At 40.2% G+C, this 22,770-nt stretch overlaps 1 protein-coding gene and 1 pseudogene across 1 annotated transcript; one reads left to right on the top strand and one right to left on the bottom strand.

Annotated features, from left to right (window-relative positions):
* The first annotated feature begins 62 nt into the window (after positions 1-62).
* LOC139463933 (uncharacterized) lies at positions 63-6,531 on the top strand (annotated as a pseudogene).
* A 3,702-nt stretch (positions 6,532-10,233) lies between these two features.
* LOC139463934 (zinc finger protein 728-like) lies at positions 10,234-14,402 on the bottom strand. The gene has a single exon (XM_071245382.1). It carries the CDS (start codon positions 14,322-14,324, stop codon positions 11,397-11,399), a length of 2,928 nt encoding a protein of 975 aa, XP_071101483.1. The 5' UTR covers positions 14,325-14,402; the 3' UTR covers positions 10,234-11,396.
* Positions 14,403-22,770: the final 8,368 nt, after the last annotated feature.

Below are 22,770 nucleotides of genomic sequence, written 5' to 3'. Positions count from 1 at the left end.
GCGGACGCTCCCTGACCCAGACACTTTCTCACATGACAGCGCCGTGTTGATGCTGTGAGGTCTGCTGTTCAACCAAATCCTCCCTCGAAATTACACTGCAAGTTTTGAAATTCACCTTTATCAGTGACCAACACGATTGATAAGACTGTAAATCAGGGTATGTTTCTACAAGGAAGGAAGGCAATACCCATGCAGTGCGATGTGTAGGCAGATATCAATCTCATCACGCCAGACTGTCACTGTGGCGTGATGAAGAAGCAAAAATTGGCATAACAGGTGAATTGTTTCTCATGTTCCGTTCTTTGATCACATCCCTTTATTTGTGGGGTGTTTACTGTGTGTGTCAGATTCAGCCATGTCCGTTCTTTCCCTGTCCGATGTGGTAGCAAGGTACCGCGAACATCAATCCTTCAATAAACACCTGGCGTAGAGATCTAGTTATTTTGGACCAGGCGTTTATGAAAGGCGTTTCTCTTTTTCCTCAAGACATTTTAACATCAAACGCTTTTGTTTTTTTCACATTCTGTAATTCAAACTCATATACGGTGTGTATACGGTGTATGTTTTTTCATATATTAAATGAATTGGTAGGAAAAGGGTGCATTACGTAACTAAATTTTGTAGGATAAAATACTAAACAGCACTTATGCAAGGCAGAGGGTCGTTGGACGTGGTGTTTATTCCGTTTATTTAAAGCAGGCATATAGTCAAGGATTTACGGTATGTCATGCAGGGTTTGCCCTTGCCCCTTAAAACTGGGGCTCATTTTCATGCCTTAGCTGTAATACAGGGAGTCATATATATATGTCTTTCAAAGGGGGTCATTTAACAAAATACTTATTGATGTATCCTTCCTAATGACAGGAAATACATCCACCCTGCCAGGCAACTGATTCATTCAGATTGGCTGCAACCAGTATATAGGGCTGTTCCACTTTTAGACATTAGGATTTCCAACATAAGACACAGCTGATATTGGTTGTATTTCATTGTCAAAGGCTATATCCGTTTCAAATTTCAATGTTCTGACAGGAAAGTGCCATTATTTGATTTTGACAGTCTGAATGATCTGCAATGTAGAAATAATAGTGTGTATACTATATTCTCCTTAGATTGCGTCACGTCAGGGCAAACCTTGGTCATGAATAAGGAGTAGTTACCATGGTTACAGTATCTGCCAGCTTGCTGGTGTGTCTGTCACTATATGAGGGGATCAGGCGGTTCCGGCCCCATGTCAAAATGGCATAAAAATTTTGCCAGGCTAAAATGAAACAGATTGGCATAACTGGCACCGGTTTTGTTGGCAAAAACAATCAAATATAGTATTGGTAAACAAACACGTCTTCTTTATTCACCATACATTTATTTAACAAACAATGACTTTCCTCCCTCATTAGGATGACATGCCGTGATATAACTGGAATACTGTTCAAAGCAGCATTGAACCCCACTCACTCACTCCACTTTAACTTATCAGGAACATTATGCAATAGTTAATTGCAAGAAGCCATCACATTTGATTCATGTTTTATGCTTGTTGTTGACATCACAGTCAACAATATTCAAGCTTTTATTGTAACGATCGGTAAATAATCAAGTCTGGACCAAATTGTGTTTCAGATTATGTTGTTGGATATGATGCAGTCAGTCACCTCATTTGACAAGCAGTAGAGTCCTGTGTCTTGTTCCACAAAAGTGCTATGACAATCACAACTCCCATACTTTAACACAGCCCTGGGGACCTAATCTTCCCGAGGCAAGGGAATTAACTGACTTTAAAAGTCCAGTTTCCACCCTTGCCTACTAGGCTGGAATTCCTGGCTCGATCATTGCGCCACCATTGGCTATTACTGGAGTTATGTCCCTTCTAAGCCTCTCCTTTGGACCAATCAGATTCCACCTCTCGTATCACTTGCATTTGCTTCAAACAAAATGGCAGCGCCCAGTCAAGACGATCTAATCTAAGGTGTTTTTTGTGATAAAATGGGTCTTACATCGTGAAGTGCATCAAATCACGTGAGCACCTTGATTAAAAACATGAAAAATATCTGTTGACAACGAGTTGGCGGTGCACATTCTTTGCAAATCCTGCAATCAACCGAAATCTGCATGACAGTTTACCAACTGGATTTGGATTTTGTTGCGAGATTTTGATTGGACTATGCATAGACTTGTAAGTCAAGCCAAAATGTAACTCCATAATACCAGCCTAGTTCGGCAATGGTGGAACTGAACTTTTATAGTCAGTTAACTCCCTTGCCTCGGGAAGATAGGGGGGGACCTCTCCAGCTTCCTGGTGTGTCAGGTCTCCAGAGGGAAAGTATCACCAAACTCATAGCAGCATTGTCTTTGCCCTGTACATGTCTGGGTCTTCAGCAACCAATGCTTGTCCCAATTGCCTTGATCGATGCTCATTTTGTCAATCACTGGATTGTCTGGCCAAAACTTGATTATTTACAGCCCACCATCATATAGCTGGATTATTGAGTGTGGCCATTAGACAACACACAAACTTGTCTGTGTGACGGTTTTGGGTGAAAAAATATATGTTGCTGTTCCACATGAACAAATTTGCTTTCGTTTAGTTTTGTATACGACATTTTAAATGATAAAATGTTTTGAATTGTGATTTTGTTTTTCAGACATCAGGGAAGGCTGGGACCATGCAGACACCTACAACTTGCAAGAAATATTTACACGAAGTTAAACATCCAGTAAACTTCAAGGTTATGAAAGAATTACTGAAAAATACAATCTGGTAAACAAGGTAGACTTTAGAAAAGGATATGTATGAGATTAACAGCATCAAAATGTAGTCCTCAACATATTCACTTCTAGGTACCCTTGAATATGCTTTGCAGTGTACCTTGACAGCATTCAGGGTTGAGGATGGTAACCTCAACGTACAGCTCCGTCTTGGCCTAGATGCAGCTGCTGCATCACAAGCTGGTTCGGATTTACTCCAAACAAGCTGTCTCAAGTGTTCCACTGTGACTGGAATGATCACGGAAAACAAAATCCACAAGAATTGTGGACAGTGTGGTAAAACTGTTGACGAAAGAATTGGTGAAGTAAGTCTAGTATTAAAGTTGACAAATCAGGATGATAAGTGTCAGTGTTGCACTCTGGACAGTGCAGAGCAGGAACTCAAATCCTCAACTGTGTGTAAACCCAGTGACCCAGTGAAGATGATCTCCAACATAGAGGTTGACAAGAGTAGTACTAAAACGGACAAGCCAAATTCCAGGCAATTTGAGAAGCAGTCAGAATTTTGTGTACATAACGTAGAATCCCAATCAGGGAACAAGGCTAGGAAGATTCGTTTGTCAGACAGATTCCAGCTTCACAAGAGTGACAAGGCCTCGGGAAGCTGTGACGGAGACAAGCAACTTACATTCAAAAGTGTTACTTTGGTTAATGCTCACATGAATGGTCAACACGGCAATCCTGAGCTCCACTGGGCAGGTGACCAGTTATTCGAACACGGAAGGAATCTACCTCAGCATATGAAGTCCTATGTCGCAGAGTGTACTGATAAACCCAACCTCGCAGATCATGATCTGTCCCCCCATGCTGATAGTGAACCTGTTCCATGTAACCAAACTGTCACGAGGTCAACTAACACATCAAGAAACAAAATGAGATCTGTCTTGAGGCAGCGGGTCTTGACCTCGTCCCGTTGTGGCCAAGGATTTGAAAGGAAGGAGCTACGTGGAACACACACAAGTCATAGGCAGGAACAGCACCAGTGTCCTGTGTGTGAGGTAAGTCACATCACTCGGGCTCATCTCAGGAAGCACATGGAGAACCACAGCTACTCTGACAGACGGGCATACAATATGTCAAACAGGAGGAGAAACATAGGCCTTGATGCATCTCTGAATGGGGAAAACATGATACTTCTCCGTGAGAATATCCCTACTGTCAGTGGTGAAGTCCCTACTGCTTTGAGTTGGGAAAACCATGCCAAAATACACACAGGCCTTGATACACCTCTTAGTGGGGAAAATTCTGTCAAAATAAACACAGGCCTTGATACACCTCTCAGTGGGGAAAACCCTCCCAAAATAAACACAGGCCTTGATATATCTCTCTTAAGCGAAAAACCTCTCAAAATAAACACAGGCCTTGATACACCTCTCATTGGGGAAAACCCTCCCAAAATAAACACAGGCCTTGATACACCTCTCATTGGGGAAAACCCTCCCAAAATAAACACTGGCCTTGATACACCTCTGAGTGGGCAAATCCCTGCCAAAAGAAACACAGGCCTTGATACACCTCTCAGTGGGGAAAACCCTGCCAAAATAAACACAGGCCTTGATACACCTCTCAGTGGGCAAATCCCTCCCGAAAGAAACTTGGTAAATGTTGAGAGACTCCAATCTTTGCCCAGTAACAGGCATGAGCACACAGACAATGCCGCTCTGGAAGAAATGTGTACAGTTTCAGTGAAGAAAGAAATTATGCCATGTTCAGAAAATGTTGGAACAGAAACTGTTTGTGTTAAGTTAGAGCAAGAGAGTGGTGGGTTTCAGACTACAAGAAAGTCAGGAGTTCTGTATAGGCACAGGTCTGGTGGTAGCGATTATAAACCAGTGCAGGGAATGTCTTGCTGTAATGTATGTGACAAATTCTACAAAACAATCAACTGTTTGAAAATGCACCAAGAGACCCATAAAAAGACAAGAGTTTTTAAGGATTTAGTGTGCGGTGAAGGGGAGACCAGGGATGTCTGTTTGAAGCATCATGAAGTTCCTTCAAAGGATTTGATGTATAAATGTAATATCTGCAGTATGATCTTGCCATCGCCCTCACCATCAACACTTGAAAAGCACAAGGAATCGCAAGCATGTGGAAATAGTCTCCATAATGGCCATGAGAGATTGCACGATGGGGAACTTGTCCAAGATAACCAACAGATGTGTGGAACAGATTGTGGAAAAGATGAATCGGCTGTAGTCTGTGTAACGACAGAAACTCTTAATGTGGGTCATGACTTTGGACAGAACCATATCAAACAGAATTCTTCTAAAAATGAAAAAAAGGCTAAAAGGAGAAGAAAATTCAAGACTAGGTTAAAAAACAAAGATATGAAATGTGAAGTCTGTGATGCCAAATACTCATGTTTGAGACATCTTCAAATCCATCAGAAGAAGGTTCATGGGGTTCAAATTGCACAGAAATCTTACCAGTGTCATGTCTGTGGTGAAACGTTTTCCTCCCAGGCACATTTTGATAGGCACGCTGATACAAATTGTACCTACTCCGAAAAAGAAAAACAAAAGTGTAGTGTTTGTGGTAAAGTGTTATCCAATTTGTTAAGCCTGGAAAAACACATGCATGTCCACACGGAAGCCAAGTCTCACATGTGTGATGTGTGTGGCAAGTGTTTCTTAACAAAGAGGAGCCTGGACAGCCATAGGGACTCTCATCAAGACTACCGCCCTCACATGTGTGACATCTGTGGGCGAAAGTATCGAAATGTGTGGCACATGAAGAACCACAGAAAAATCCACACTGGTGAGAACTTGCTTCAATGTAAGGAATGTAGGGACTGGTTTATTAATGCTTCATACCTGAAAAACCAACATCCAAGGTACTGCAAGGCTATGAAACAGCACATTTGTCAGACATGTAACAGAGTTTTTAAAGATGGGATTACTCTGCAAAGTCATGCAGGTTTGCACACTGGTGAACGTCCATTCGATTGTGTCAAGTGTGGAAAGGCATTTTCTAAGCAACGAAATCTGACGGATCATTTGAAACGTCACTTTGAAGAACTTGACTACAAGTGCTCCATCTGTGGGAAAGGCTTCAAGAGGGGTACGGAACTGCGGAAACACGAGAAACGGCATGCAGGAGGTAAAGGAACACTTCAGAGGTATACGCTTGGACCAGAAATGAAGCCGAAAGAACCACTACAAGAGGGCATCTTTACCGACCATGAACTGGACCAGGCCACTGTCATCAAGAGTCATCCAGTCATATTAATGTTATTAAAGAAAAGATGAAACCAGATGGTTCCGAGGCAGATATGCAGCATTTGGTGACCGGACTGCACAGGGGTCAGCTGAAGGTCACAGTTTCCGGTGATATTGTTCCTGCTGGTGAGAATCTTGCAACAGTCTCCAGCCTGTCCCACAGAGGTCAGTTGAAGGTCACAGTTCCTGGTGATATTGTTCCTGGTGGTGAGAATCTTGCAACGGTCTCCAGCCTCTCTCACAGTCATTGGTTGGTTTGTTGTTTAACGCTCAATCAGCGATATTTCAGCTATATGACGACGGTCTGTAAATAATCAAGTCTGGACCAGACAATCCAGTGAGCCTGACCACCCGATCTCATTAGTTGCCTCTTACGACAAGCATAGTCGCCTCTTACAACAAGCATGGGTTGTTGAAGATCTATTCTATCCCGGATCTCAGCAGTCGTATTAATTTGGAGACGCATTAATTTCAAGATTTACAGTACTTGTTCTCACCACTGTTGAAAACTGAAATTGTTCAAGGGGTTTGAATCTGATTACCACATTTACGGGCATTAGTAAGTAATTTATGTTCAAAATGGAATAAAACTTGGTAGATCTACATGTGTTGATTTGTTTGTTGTTAAACGCTGAAAGCTGTAAGACAATCTAGTGATTGACATCATGAGCCTTAGTCTGTGCAATTGGGATACAATGAAATTTATCAAGCAGTCCATGTTTCAAAATGTAATGAAATTTGGTATATGGGTAGGTAGTGGTGGGGTTCTGTTTTTAACAGATATTTTAAGATTTGACCTTCGAACTCTAAATATCATCACCTCACAAACCACTGGACAAATGAACTTGAAGCTTCATTCCAACAATTCCATTTGAAGAACAGTTTTCTGAAGCATCAGAAAGAAGCATCTTAAATTGTTACCATCCTGGGCATCAAACCTGGGTCTGTGTGATGAGTGAATACTTTTACCACCTCGCTGATAGAGAGTGTTTAAGGTTTTATGCTGCTTTGAGCAATATTCCAGCAATATCACGGCGGGGTACACCAGAAATGGGCTTCACACATTGTACCCATGTCAGGAATTGAACCCGGGTCTTCAGCGTAAAGAGCAAACGCTTTAACCGCTAGGCTACCCAACCCCCCCTCATGAGTGAGATTGATGCCACTTTGAAAATTTCAAGGATATAAGGATCTATACCGAAACATCTCTTTTTACAGTATTAAAGAAGTTGTTATCCATAAATTGTGTTTACTTTGAGATATTAACATGTTTTGTCGCTGGTCCTTATGACAACATAGCAAAACCCTTAAAAAAGGCAAATTTCTACTTGTCCTTATACCTTAACTTTTGGTCAGTTTGGCAAAGACTGTAGGACTAGTGCTAATTTTTAACACTGCTTTTCCTCATGATCTGTGCAACACCAAACCAAAACTACAATGATCTGTGCTCACATTATCAACGCTGTCCGTTCCAAATGAAATGTCTGGGCATCAAATACTCAAGAGACCTGCAAATCTGAAAACATCTTGATCTCCTTAATGATTACCGTACACTGCCATTTAGCAGTCTTGTATATAGACTAGTTTCACCATGTACAACTGCTCCATCCATTCTTGATCGCCTATGGAGAGTCATAAAATGAATTGATCCCCAAGCTCTACTGATCATTGTAGGTTAAAGATAAGACTATATTATAATATGACGGATAGTGCTATTGCGGTGAACCAATTTGCTAAACGTTGCGTAACAATCTAATAAATGTAGAAATAAGATCACTACTTTCATTAAGCTCAATATATCGATGCGATGCCCATTCCAAAATGTTTAGAGGTTTCCTGCTAATATGAGTGGTGATGTAAACAAACGTGGTTGCAAATAATTTGTCACTCTATAATAAAAGGGCACTCACAGGCATTGTAGTTGTGTGATTTTTAAGGCTACCTTTTGGGGCAAAAATACAGCTTTAACTTATTTTAAGAATGACGTGATAAATAGATTATTACCCTCGTTTGTTTCCATGTGGTAGATATATACTACTAAAACATTAAAGAACACCTTATTCTTTCCTATTACTGTAGTTAATCTGTTATGGCATGACAAATGTACTCTAGTAATATGGAAGAATTTGGTGTTCTTTAACTTCTTTTGAGTAGTATATATTAGAATTAAGAAATATATAAGCTCACATAATGCATTTTAATTCCTAATATGACGTTTGTGATACGAAGTCAATAATCCCTATTTACAGTCAAATAAAATTAGCTGTTTAAAGCCTATTTATTCAACTAATAATATACTGTAAATGATTTTGCAGGAGATCGAGAATGAAGCGTGAAGTGTCTTTGGTTTAATGCCACTTTGAACAGCACTTTAGTTACAGGTTCGTACCTGTATATCATGACATGTCAGATTGTTGTGGGAGAAAAGTCTGCAGTGATGCATGTTGTGTGCAGATTATTTGTGCAAGTAGACTCAAAACAATGTGACTGACAAGCGTAATGCATCAACTGGTAAAGCATTGCAGCTACAAGCAAAGTTATGAGTTGGGTGTTAATACTCCTGACTGCTTCCGTGGTCCAGTGGTTAAAGTGTCTGCCTGGTGTGTGGAAGATCTGTGGTTTGAGGTGAGGTGAGGTGAAATGGGGTTTGACGTCGCGTCCTAGATTATTGCACTTGTATAGCGACGTGTGTGTGGGTGTGGCTGCTTGTATTAGACTGGACTGATGCCGATTTATAGTGCTAGCTCACTGAGATACCATGTCACAGTTAACATGAATACCCCACTCAGACACAGTAAACTGACTCCGAGCCGACCAGTCCTTGTTTTAGCCCCTTAATGCCGAGCACCAGACAGGGTAACAACAAGTACCATCTTTTAACATCTTTTTGATATGACGTGGCAGGGGATCGAACTCTGGTGGTCTTTCCGCTCTCCGGGCAGATGCTCTACCGCTAGACCACGGAGGCGGTCCATCTGTGGTTTGATCCCTTGGCCATGTCATACCAAAAGATGTTACTTTCTGTTACTCTAACAGGTGCTTGGCATAAAGGGGCTGAACAAGGACTGGTCAGCTCGGATTCAGTACACTTTGCCGGAGTGTGGCATCCATGTAAAACTATGGCATGGCATCTCGGTAGGCTGGTACCATAAAACTGGAATAAATCCAGAAAGCAACAAGTACAAGCAGCCACACTTACATGCATTATAATTATAACAGTCTGCTTGTAAAGCTTGAAGCTCTGCATAAGTATTACCCAGGTCAATGGATCAGTGAGCACTCATTCTCAACTCCCTAGGAATACACAATCCAAGCTGCCTGAAGCTCTAGAAGATCAATCACCCACATTACTATGTCATCCTACTAGATACCCATTCACTGCTGGGTGAACAGAGGCATATTTCATTTGCCCATGAAGACACATGTGCTTACTGCAATTCAGTTTGGGGCAGGACAGAAGACCTAATAACTCTCAGGAGCCAAGCTGCCAAACACAGTCACCCATCCAAGGACTCTCCGCAACAACCTTTCACTTCGCCTGACTTGTGACAATGCATTATGCACAGGATCACCATTAATGTTGCTGTAGTGAAATAATCTTGAGACCCATTCGAACCCGGATCTTCAAATATACTTACAAAACCAATAACTACTTGGTTTTCTTACCCCAAACAATGATCCTAGAATCTGATTATTTCAGTCATTACACAACATTAAAGATTTAACCTTTGGTCATCTAAAACTATCATGTTGAGCCTTACAAAGATTCAAAGGGAGTTGATACACTATTACAATATCTTGTTCCGAATGGGACTAGTTTGTGAAAGTTTGATCCAGATGTCATGCATTATTTGAAAAGTAAATTTAATGACAATCATATCCTTCAACAAACCTATTAGCCTGTGAATCTGTATGCTGTCAATATATACTACTCAAAAGAAGTTAAAGAACACCCGATTTTTTAATATGACTATAGTTTATGTCATGGCTGGTGGGTATTGCAACACAGCCTTCCATTTGTGGGTGTTCTTTTAACTTGTTTTGAATAGTATATGTACCAGAAGTATAGTAGTATATGAATCACAAGAAAATGTAGAATAAATTATAAATACAAATGTTTCCCACACGATGAACACATTATCACAGTGCAGACAGACCAAGGGTCATAACTGGAGCACACCCAGGATTAAAACTTCTGATGGCACAGCAGGGAATGTAAGGAAAACAAAACAAGAGTACCATTCATACGCTATCTGCAATAAACCTTTATTATAAGCAGTAGTATGCCTTGTATATTAGTACTGTACAGATCTTCCTATTAACATGATTAACCCATATAACAAGATCCAATAATAAAATAGATTTTAATACAAGAAAAAAACCCAGTTGTAAATAATATTAAAGAATAAATGCTATATCATCAAGATCATAACCTCTGATATTTGAATTATGGTTAATAAACAAGTTCAAACAAACATAATGCTATCTTGCTTCTACCATTAGTACAAAGGAGGGATGAGTATTGTCAGTAACAAATGCATTGTGATTAATTCATACTCTGTGACTACTGCAATATGTATTGTAGTGAGTTTACCACTTCGGTGAAACCCACGAACACAGCTATGGTGCTGACAAACCTAGAAACATTATCAGGCGAACCCAAGGGATGCAACTCTGCACAGAAACTTCCAGTTCCTTTGGCAAAAAAAAATAACTGTCATGGTTCTCAGAAACAGCCCGCATCATCATAAAGTTTGCCACCCGTTTCGTTTTTATTTCCATTTTATAGAAGCAAACAAAGAAATCCTTCAATATTCCAAATCCACTGGTAGTCAAATACTGTATTCCAGTATTTTACTCATCAATGAATACATCTATGGAGGGAGGCTCATTCCTAGGTTGATTGTACACAACTATTTATTTGGTTACATACTAGCTGGAACAAAAACAAAAACAAACAAAAAACCTGCCAGCTCACACAATATTTTCAAAAACCACTGCCAGAAAACCAATTCTTATATTTTTTAAGCCCTAGACAACTGCGACACCTGTAAGCCCCATGCCCTCCATGATAGAACAAATAACCTCTCAGAGACCAAGGAATATGGAGCCCATGGCATACATTTGTCTTACCTAAGTAATTATTTTCACAGATTATATGGTCCCCGGGTCACATGACCACTAAATACTCACCACAGTCTAAAGCTCTGGTCCCTGTTCCACAAAGCCATCTTAGAGCTATGACTGTTGTAAGTCACTGATAAAGTATGGAAGTTATGATCATCCTAGCCCTATGGTCGCTTTGTGGGACGGGCCCACATTCTTTCCTCACTACCACCAACAACTTATGGCTATAACAAGATATTATTTCTTGAGGTTAACACAATACACACAAAAAAGTAGATTCATCTGCTACATGTTCTGAACAACGGTCAGCATGATGACATTCTGGTCAGCAGCTATCTGTCCATGGTCCTGCTGCTGCTGCTGCTGCAAGTTCTGCTGGCTGTCCTGATAATGGGCCACATCAACCTCTGGTACCCCACTGTACTGCATCTGGGTAGTGTTATACTGGCCATGCTGAGATGGACCAATCTGACTTGGATCAATAGTTGCCAGGACAATAGTATTAGATTCTGTAGGAAAATGGCCAACATCAGTGATGTCCTGAACCTCTTCAATAACCGTATCAGGCCCGGACAGAGTTAGGAACTCACTCGATGTTCCTGATTCCATCAGTTTCTGATCAGGATAACCAGGCTTCATATTGTTGGGCAGTGCTGCCTTCATCGGCCCTCTGTGTCGGTTTTCATGCTTCCTGAGATCAGCCGGACGATTAAAACCCTTACCACATGTTTTACACAGGTGAGACTTAGCCTCGAGATGACGCTTCTTGTGTTCGTTTAGGGAGGATTCCTTTGCAAAGGCACGTCCACATGTGTCACAACCATAGGGTCTTTCTCCAGTGTGGAGTCCCACGTGACTTTGGAGCGCTTGGTTGTGGGGAAAACCCAACCCACAGACATTGCAATAGACTTTTCTGCTCTTGCAAAATTTTGGATGCACCTTCTGAAGATATTTGATATCAGTGAACCAGTCGTTACACAGATTACATTGAACAAGGTCTTCTCCTGTATGTGTTTTCATGTGGTTTCTGCAGTGGGTGTTACTACGGAACTTTTTACCACAGTATTTACAAGAATGAGGCTTGTAGCCTTTATGAGTTTGATTATGCGACCATAACGACTTGGAATTTGGAAACCTCTTACCACACTGTTCACAGACAAACTTCTTCTCTGGCTTATGAGTCTGGACGTGACGAATCAGTGCCCGATCACCTCTAAATTCTTTTCCACAAACTTTACAAGCTTTCAGGACGTTGTATTCCTCAGTATGAGTCACTGCATGATGCTGAAGAGTGTTTTTAGTTGTGTAGGTCCTGCCGCAGACATCACACTGAAAAGGACGTTCACCAGAATGAATTCTCATATGAATATCAAGATCATTTCTTGTATAGAACCTTTTTGAACAATTCTCACAGCCCAATGGTTTAACTGTCACATGAGTTCTAGAATGTTTCTTAAACACTTGGTACGACTTGAATCCTTTGCCACATATCTCACAATTGAAGGGCAGGATGCCGTTATGATTGTACATGTGTTCCTTGAGCCGATGAGCAAAGACAAATCGTTGGCTGCACTCGCTGCACTTGTGCACCCCAGTGCTGTGAGACATGATATGTCTTCGTAAGGACTGACTGTTGGCGTATCTGTTGCCACACTTGTCACACTTGTGGGGCTTCTGTGTCTCATGGGTCCACTTGTGATCACGGAAGTAGGAGATGTGGGAAAACTTCTTCTTACAGACTTCACATTCATACTCCCAGCTGTCTCTAGGAATATGCTGGCTCGAATGCTTTTCCATGACTTGTCTGCTGAAGAAAGATTTGCCACAAACATCACAAGGAAAAGGACGGTCATCAGAGTGGCGTTTCTGGTGTTTCTCCAGGAGCACCTCGGACACAAAAGCTTTGGAACAGATTCTGCACTTGAAGTTTGCCTCTTGGTCGGCTTTATGGAACTTCTTATGTCTCAGGAACACCGAATGGATTTGAAATGATTTTCCACATATGTCACATTTATACTGTTTTTTCTTTGCCAGTGTCCTGTTTTCCTGATTTTCATCAAGGGCACTATCATTTGAAATTTCAGATTCACTTCTGTAGCTGCCCTGATGACTAAGTGAGTCATCATCTCCTTCTCCGGGTTCACAGTCAATGTTCACATCATCCTCATCACCATAATCATCATCATCACAATCGTCACTCAAAGTTTTCGTTTCTGGTTCTTGTTCTGACCTCTTTTCAACTGTTGAAAGTGTTGAGGACACCTCTTCAACTTTTACTATGTCAGTCAAACTTATTCCTTGCCCTGTCTGTTCGCCCAAAATGTCCATCTTTGTTTTCTTGCTACCCTTCACCACTGCATGCTCACGAATATGTCGCCGTAGTGCTGTTGAACTGGAGTAGCTCTTCTGACATTCCTTGCACTTGAAAGGCTTTACCTGAGCATGATTCTTGACATGTTCTCTGTAGCAAAAGGCTTCTGTGAAGCCTTTTTTGCAGATATTACACTTGTATGCCCTCTGTTCTTCAGGAATATGTTTCTTCAAGTGTTTCTTGAGGACATACTTGCTTGAAAACTTGCCCCCACATACTGCACACTTGCAGGAGTTGGTACCGGAGTGCTTCATGAGATGAGTGATAAATACAGCCTCATCGCCAAATGACCCATCACAAATTTCACATACAATGTCTTTGAATGTATGAAGGGCAGCTGTATCTTCAGGTAAGCTGTTTTCATTGAGGGAGTCACTAAATGATTCCGCATCTGAATCTTCAGGAGGGTTTTTAATCTGTCTTCTTTCATCTTGAATAAAAGATGTTTCTTGGTCTCTTTGAGCATTTACTTCAATGCTATTCCTCTCACCATATAACTTTTTAGTTCTTCTTCTTGTACTGCGTCTCACTGGACCACAGTCTTTGCAGGTATTTTCACTGCTGTCGCTAAAAACAAACTTCATAGTGACAACCTTTTTGAAGAATTTACGACAACAGTCACATTTGATAGAATCCATCACTATCTTACCACTGGTGTTAACAGTTGGTAGGCCCGTTTTTCCAACAAGATCCATAAAACTATCTGCATCTCCACTACCAACCTTCACCTTGAAGTTAAGGTCAAGGTCTTCTGGACCAACAATGTGTGCTTTCACAAGTGTACATTGCAAAGCTGATACCAATGTCTTCATACAGTCATCTTTGTCTTTCATGACACTCATTGTAAGAAATTTTCTCCTCCTCTTTCCTCCTTCACAATTTTCCAGAAACCTGCAAACATCGATTAACAGAAAAATTTAATTTTAATCACCTATTTTTGATTATCTTCAAATGACAATGCAAATGTCGGCAGAAATTTTTGTTCCAGCTACTTTTTCAGATGCTAGATGCTACATCACAGCTTGTGCAGGGTTCACTCTGGGAATTTTCTGACATGGGCCCTTTATGTGAAAATCGAAAATATTCCAGAGGTACAACCACACTTGCCCATACAGCACAATGTTAAATTGCCCCATTGTATTTGAAAATGTGGGCCTTTTTTCAAATTTAGGGACTAAAAGCAGAAGGCCCAACCCTAGAATCATCCCTGCCTGTGAAGGTAAGTGCAAAATCAGCGTCAGGCTCTGGTCTGTGCCCAAACCTTTTGATTCCAACAGCCCCTACTTGGCACTTTGCATCATGTTTAGATCAATTTCATATTATTGAAATCGCAGTAAGAAGCTGATCTTACTAGGCCAAACAGAACTTTACTAGACTCAGGCTTTGGACTAGAGGCTAAAGTCGCAGACTGACGCTCCATTAGAGCACAAGTGTAGGAGGCATTTGTAGTTATATGTTAGTGACAGTAGATGGCTGATAGTAAGCAGTGATAGCAGTACATATAGCTGATATCGCAGCCAGTTTTCAAAAAGATAGTCTGATAGATTGATAGCCTGGATATAGCATCATATCTACTTCACTACACAATGTACATAGACTGGCACCAATCATACGGGTTACAGCTAAAACGGAACCTCAGCCAAATGGCACTTCAGCCAAATGGCTTTGAGTGAAAACGGCACCTCGACTGATTGGGAGGCGTATCTAAACTTACCATTGAAATATCACATGCTTTGAAGTTATAAGTACCTTTACTTAAATCAAATCAATAACAAGCTGAAACTGAGTCTGGTGGAAACGTCAAGAAATTGGACAACAGGTATATACTATATATTCAATATTTATTTAAGTAAGTAGGAAATAAATAGTAATTTTACAGATATTTCATATATCTCCCCTTTCTGCCACAGCCGACATCACAAGAATGTTTCGTCAGATAACAGAAAACAAGGAAAACATAAATCGTTATTTAAAATAGAGGTGCCGATTTTGCCTGACAATTGGTAGCCGCTTTTGCCAAATGATGTGCCGTTTTAGCCCGAGAAATCTGGGGTAGGCAAGAATATAGATAGATCTAGGGATACATATTTGGCATTTACAAAAGGGGACTTTCAGAAGGTGGAAAATACCATTGTATTTACTCGGGCGAGGGATTCGGTTTTTTTCTGGCGTAATGCACGTTTCCAGTTTCAAAAAACAAAAACAACTTTGGTAGGCCTAACTCTTTTAGCATGTTTTTAAGACAGTGAAGATGAGCGTTCTCGTAGCCGCGTTCTCAATTAGGTATTATCAGAATAACAGTCCCAACTGATTCACATTATTTGTCACAAAAACATTAGCGAGACGACTGGTAAACCGCAATCTTGCCTAATTTACTATTTCATACTACATATGGCTGGGAAATCGAACTGACGAAAGTCACATTCACCAAATCAACTTGGGATTGGCCGAATAACTGTTCCACAACATTCATTTTTTCGTCACAACGACATTAGATGTGTAATATACAAATCTAGCTACCTTCCTTTGGCGCACTTAACAAAATAAATCTGAGAATAAAATCATATTCATTTCATTCAAAGTCCCCCAAAACAACGCTCAAGGGACGTAACTCATTGAAAGGGAAGTAAGTCACGATATGTATATATAGGATACGCTAGAAAAAAAAAAGTGTGATACTGATGATTTTCATGTAAGCAGCTGGTAAGATCTGGTTACACTATGTTATTTTGGCATAATATGGTTGGCTTATGCATTACTAATATGTTGAATATAGCGCACATTCTAAATATTGGAGACTTCCGATTTTTTTGTTCATGTTATATATCACATGAACAAAAACGAAATACTAAAGCATAAAACAGATCCACTACAGGGAGCAGCTGTTGTCAATACCTCTACAAATTTATGCAAGGTCATAGTTGAAATATATCTTTCATACTTTCATATTCGAATTATTATAATTATTATTATTAGTAGTAATTGTCGTCGTCGTCGTAGTAGTAGTAGTAGTAGTAGTAGTAGTAGTAGTAGTAGTAGTAGTAGTAGTAGTAGCAATTTATACACAACTTACCTTTCGCAATGTGACGGCATTCCTCAAACGGCCTATTAGGCAAAACTCTCAAAGTTTGCATGTTTCTTAGTGTTGGCGTGGATAAAAAACTTTCCATGATCCGTGACAAGTTATGTATTTTTAGTTTTAACCATTTGGGTCACAAGTGAAACAGTGGGTTGATAGGGGCTACCTGACACACAAGAACCTATTTATCTGTTTTTGCCCCAAGTGTATACATACCATATTACCTATGTTCTTCATAAATTCAAAAACAACAGGCGCCCTCTCTAAACTACTCAATTCAAGCATTCTTTTTCTCATCCAATGGTTGTTTCTATGAGATGGGGGGACTGAAACTGGTGTGAGAATATTTACACTGCATCAGTAATGCTGCAGCTAGCCGAATCATGGTATAAAATTGAATCCCAGGAGTTGCTTTGAAATTGCATATTCAAATTTGTGTAATATTTGTCGAAATGGCCACAAAAATCAATTTAAGTTGTTCTTTGTATTTAGGCCAAAGATAATCAAACAGTGTTGTCGTTTGGGTTCGAATCTCATTCGGTGTGTTTCGAGAAAACATATTGCGTTAACATTGATTATACGTTTAATGTTGTGTCAGTATATGAAATGTTTCTTCTTTATGCCGCACCCAGTAATATTCCACCTAAATGATGGCGCCCTGTAAATAATAAAGTCTTGACCAGACAATCCAGTGATTGATATTGTGAGTAAAGGACCACACATTAGGCTAGAGTGACACACAATCAACCTGACCACGATTCATAAAATCACCTTGACGACAAACATCGGTTGCTGGGGAATAAGAACAGTACACAAACAGCATCTCCGTTGAATCAGGACTTTGTCTGACGGTGTTCCATCAGCATGTGCATGTATCGGTGCACAGCGAAGAACTGAGTCAATTCTTGAACTGTTCTTGGACGCTGCAATTGTCAAGCAGCAAAGAGAATTTCACCCTCACCCCAACACAGGTGAGGTGAAATTGGGTTTAACGTTTTGTCGAAGATAATTGCACTTGCATGCGCGCGTGCGTGCGTGGCTACTTGTACTAGTCCGGACTGATGCCGATTTATTGTGCTAGGTCACTGAGATACTATGCCGCAGTTTAACATGAATACCCCACTCAGACACAGTATACTGACTCTGAGCCAACCAGTCCTTGTTTTAGCCCCCTAATGCCGAGCGCCAGACATGGTAACAATAAGTACCATCTTTTAACGACTTTTGGTATGACGCGGCCGGGGATCGGACCCTGGACCTTCCGCTCTCCACGCTCGAGACCACAGATCGAGGCGGTCCACCCCAACACAGTCAGGATCCGCTTACGTCATTACGGGCTACGACCACGTTGTCCCGCCATACGACCTATCCTGATGTAACGTCATAAACAAAACCATCAAAGGTGGTGCCGAAATCACATCTGTCAACTTCGGTTGTGGTGGAGGACTGTTGTTTTTACAAACAAATCCAAGATGTAACATTTCCCATAGAGACTAGTATACAGACGCCTTGGTGAGCATCATGCTCAAGCCTGTCATTGAGAGGAATCACTTTGGGGATGGTTCTGTGATGATATGGGGTGGGATAAGAGCATGTCAGAGAACCCTTTAGTTGTTGTTCAGAGCAATTTGACAAGTGTGGGCTACATATTCTCAGACCAATGGCAATTCCGTTTCTTCAACGACATGGCCCGGGATTGACATTCCAACAGGATAATTCCCGTCACTACACGGCTAGGGATGCTATGCCTTTTCTTCAACAGCACCATGTTCAGTACTGCCTTGGACTCAAAGTCACCGGGTCTCTCCCCTATAGAACTTGTGTGGTATGAAATGGAACGACGTCTGCGCCGTGCACCAAAATCAGTTAGATTACGTTCGTGACGTGGCAGATTCTATGTGTCGGCGATGCGCTCCTCACGGTGGGCATGCCCGTTATTGAGTATGACATTGTTGCTTGACCCCTGCCCAGCATTTGGACTCGTAACGTTAATATCATGGACATGAAATATTCTGTTCTGCTGTCTTATGATCTCTACATCCACCTATTAAAGTTTACATGGACTCTTTTCATTGTTATAATTTACCATAAGAATTTTAACAATGCACAGGTTTTTTTGTGGCTAATATATCAACACAAGTCACTAAAAGTTTAAGATTTGCCAAAGAGTTTTAAACTCTAATTGACGAGTGTTAAAATAACTGATATCAAAAGACATCATGGTAACTGATAGTCTGCAAAGCATTGAGTTGCAATTCATTGATCTCACCCAAGCATGTCTTCTGTGGAAGCCAGTTTTGGATGATGAGTGTAAATCACTGCAGCCTGGAAAGTGAGTGGGTGAGTGGGTATAGTTTTACACCGCCTAGCAATATCACAGAGGGGGACACTGGAAAATGGGCTTCACATATTGTACCTATGTGGGGAATCGAACCCGGGTCTTTGACGTGAGGAGCCAACACTTTAACCACTAGGCTACCCCAACCACCCCAGTCTGTAAAGAGTCTGGACCAGGCAAACCAGTGAAGGAAAGCATGATCCCTGATCCCCTTAGTTAGCTCTTATGACACTGGGGAGGTACTTGGGACCTATTCTGAGAGAAAATCCCCCAGAGCTTTGCTGCACATCCAGCAAGCTCAAACCTGAGTTTTTATATTCTGAGGTGGTGAAGAAATTGTTTGTTGTGCCCTGTTTCTTAAACTTGAATAAGACTTCACCAGTCTCTGATAAATATATAGTGAGTGAGTGAGTATGGTTTTATGCCGCTTTTAGCAATATTACAGCAATATCAGGGCAGGGGACACCAGAAATGGGCTTCACACATTGTACACGTCGGGAATCGATCCCAGGTCTGTGGCGTGACGAGCGAACGCTTTAACCACTAGGCTACCCGACCGGCCCTGATAACCTGTGTCACACACTTTGGTGCAGTGATGACTCAGCCTTACATCACTGCCACCAGCCAATTTGCATATCATGATCAGACTTTTTTGCTTGTAAGCAAACACGATCATTCTGAAATCAGATAGACGGGCCTATAGATGCATTCCAGTGAATTTTGGAGATTTTTTTGCATAATAAAGATATGCTACTAGAACAGCCATAGTGAGGAATATGACAATGTATCTTCACACAAAGTGACCGTACAGCTAGCTCTCAAATGAGCTTTGATTTAAGCATTTACAGCCATTGTAAACAAGGGATAAATGAGCAAATGGAAATAGTTTTACACGTTTCAGGATATTTTGTAATCACTTCAAGACATAAATCTGTCTAAGTGTGTGGACTTTAAAAATTGAAAGCTGAAAAACAAATGTAATTTGTTGAATGGAATGTGTAAAATATACAGGACGAAAATACTTCGGGGTTTTTTTTTTTTGGTTTTTTTTTGGGGGGGGGAGGGATGTTTTATGAAGTGAATAATCAGCACACAATTTCATAAAAATACCCCCGCTCCAATATTCATGAACCCTAAGATGTTTTGTGTAGTTTATGTCAATTCGTCACCTCTTGCTGGCCTGTGGCAGAGGTACTTGGATAACCGTTAGGAGCCCTTGGTAGGCGAGGCGAGAACATCACATTCAAGATTGTTGCACTTATTTAGCGACTTATATGTGCATGCGTGTGGCCTTGTACTTATCTGGACTAATCCCGATTTAATACTGCTAGCCTGCCTACAGAGATACCATGCCGCACGTAAACACGAATACTCCACTCACAGTATACTGACTGTGATTCCTAGTGTTATCCCATTAATGCTGAACACCAGGCAAGGTAACAACAAGTTACATCTTTTGATATCTTTTGGTATGACGCAGACTGATTTCAACCCCACACCCACAGCCCCCCTACCCCCTGACCTTCCGCTCTCTGGACAGATGCTCTATCACAGAGGCTGTTAGCCCTGCCGCAGGAGAGTGCCTGTGGCATTCATGTCTGATCCATTTGTCTTGTGTACAATGCTCAACGTACAATACTGTCATTCAAGCCACTAAGAAAGCAACACATCATTTGTAAAAGTCAATTTTATTTAACAAATGAGACAAGGATTATACAGGTGTTGGGTGCAAGTCAAGTGCAGTCTTTGAACATCTGAATCAAATCTTTAAAATAACAACTTACTAATCTTCCAATCATATCCATAAAATAACATGTTCTGGTAATAAATTGTTCCCACACCTATCAAAAAACACTATTTCATAGAGGGCACACAAATATCATGTACTGTTATAATGTAAAGAATGTAATGCACCAAATCCACACCACAAGCGCTACATTATTACCCCAGTCATTGGATCAGTGTGTACTTGATTTTCATTCTCAGCTCCCTGGGAAGTATACAACCCAAGCTGCCTGTGAACGCTAGGTTACCAGTCATATTACCATCTCATCCTACCAATTACTTGGCTGAAGATGATTTTGCAACCATATGTTTGCATTGTCTTGACATACATCTCATAAATAATCAGCTTGGGCTAAAGACATATAAGACATTTGCTCATGTACAAATATTTTCAAAATGCTTCCTGAAAACCTGCAAATCAGCATTTTTAATACATTTTAGTCATACACATACTTTTAGTTGTTTTTTTAGAAGTCCAGCACACGCACATACTGAAATAGACTGTCTCTTTCTGTGAACATACCTGATATATTTCATAACAATTTCTAAACATTTTGTTCATTTCATAAATTATGCATGATGCTGTGGGCCTATTAGGTCCCATATTGTACTGTGTCCTTTAACTGTCTAAAAAACAACAACACATTTTATATATCCACTGTTCCATGTTGCAAGTGATTGCACTGCACTGACCACTATGAACATTGTGTCTACTGGTCAAAACATTCATAGATGTCATTTAAACATAAATTTGGTGGCCACATAAGGAGTATTTGTTCTGTTACGAGAAACAATTATTTTTTTTTGACATTAGCATGATTATTGATGCAGGTGATTAATGCCTATATAATGAACCTGATCATAAAGGGAGAAAGAAAACGTGCACTTGGGTTGTATTTTGATAAGATACAAATTAAACAATTTAACACGCTAAAAGGTTACCTTCAACTTGTTTATTGTAACTACATCCAGAAGTGTCATTCATTCTCATATACTGAAACTTTGTTAACACATATTCAAATTTTGGTAATATTTGACAAAATGGCCTCAAATATCAAATTAAGTTGTTCTGTATATTTAGGCATAAGATGATGAAATGCAACAATGTCATTTTGTCATACAGTCACCATTCTTTGTCATGTCAGTCAATATTTACTGCTAACATTTTTTTCCTGTACTTCAAATAAAGTTGATTCTGTGTCTTCATTGTCAGTTTATTTTGTTGTGTATGCATCTTTAGGCATGAAACTTTAGTTTATCATGTTTGCAATGTTATTCATAACTGCTAAAACACTTAGTGATTTTTTCATTTATAAAAAAAGTTTGAACAATTTTACAGATTAAGATTTCAGAAAGATTTTGGCAAAGAAATGTTTTTTGCTTCCTACAAATGTCTTAGACCGATGCTTGATAGGTATGATGGCAAAGAGCTATTTGAGAAAACATGCTACTCAAAAGAAGTTAAAGATCACCTGGGTCTTTCATATTACTATATATTAACTATAGTAATATGAAAGAATCAGGTATTCCACTTCTTTTGTGTAGTATATTACAGTTCACAAACTTAAACTGAAAATACAAAATGTTAATTTTTTAGAACAATATATACAACAACCCAAACAATGCTAAATAAAGTGTAAGTACAAAAGCTAAACACTCAGAAATGTTTCTTACACCACAGATATCTGTCTATGACCATAAAGAAACAATTCGAGAGAAAGAATAAAAGAATAACAAAAGAAAGCAAAAATTATCTAAAGATCAGTACACAAATCTCTCATGCTTATTACAGATCCCACATGGTAATGTTATATACCACTCAAAAGAAGTTAAAGAACACCATATTAATTCATATTACTATATTCTGTCATGTATTCTTTGGAGCAGTATATATCATTAGTATATTATCTTAGCTACAGACAAATCCCACAAGCACCTGCTCCCAAGTATTGCCTGATGATCTCAAAGTGCAGGGCTTCAAACTCATGAGAATAAATAACAATCAAGAGACCTATTGCCTGTGAGAGCCGTCGGGTAACCTAGTGGTTAAAGCGTCCGCTCATCACGCCGAAGTCCCGGGTTCGAT

This window comes from Haliotis cracherodii, unplaced genomic scaffold, assembly GCF_022045235.1.
Source record: "Haliotis cracherodii isolate W230 unplaced genomic scaffold, xgHalCrac1.p SCAF_16, whole genome shotgun sequence".
In the NCBI taxonomy this organism is placed as follows: Eukaryota; Metazoa; Mollusca; class Gastropoda; order Lepetellida; family Haliotidae; genus Haliotis; species Haliotis cracherodii.
This window is presented reverse-complemented; position numbering and strand designations above follow the sequence as displayed.

Bases quoted from the DNA above. Each gene is read 5' to 3' on its own strand.
- LOC139463934 (XM_071245382.1), bottom strand. From the start codon at position 14,324: ATGAGTGTCATGAAAGACAAAGATGACTGTATGAAGACATTGGTATCA.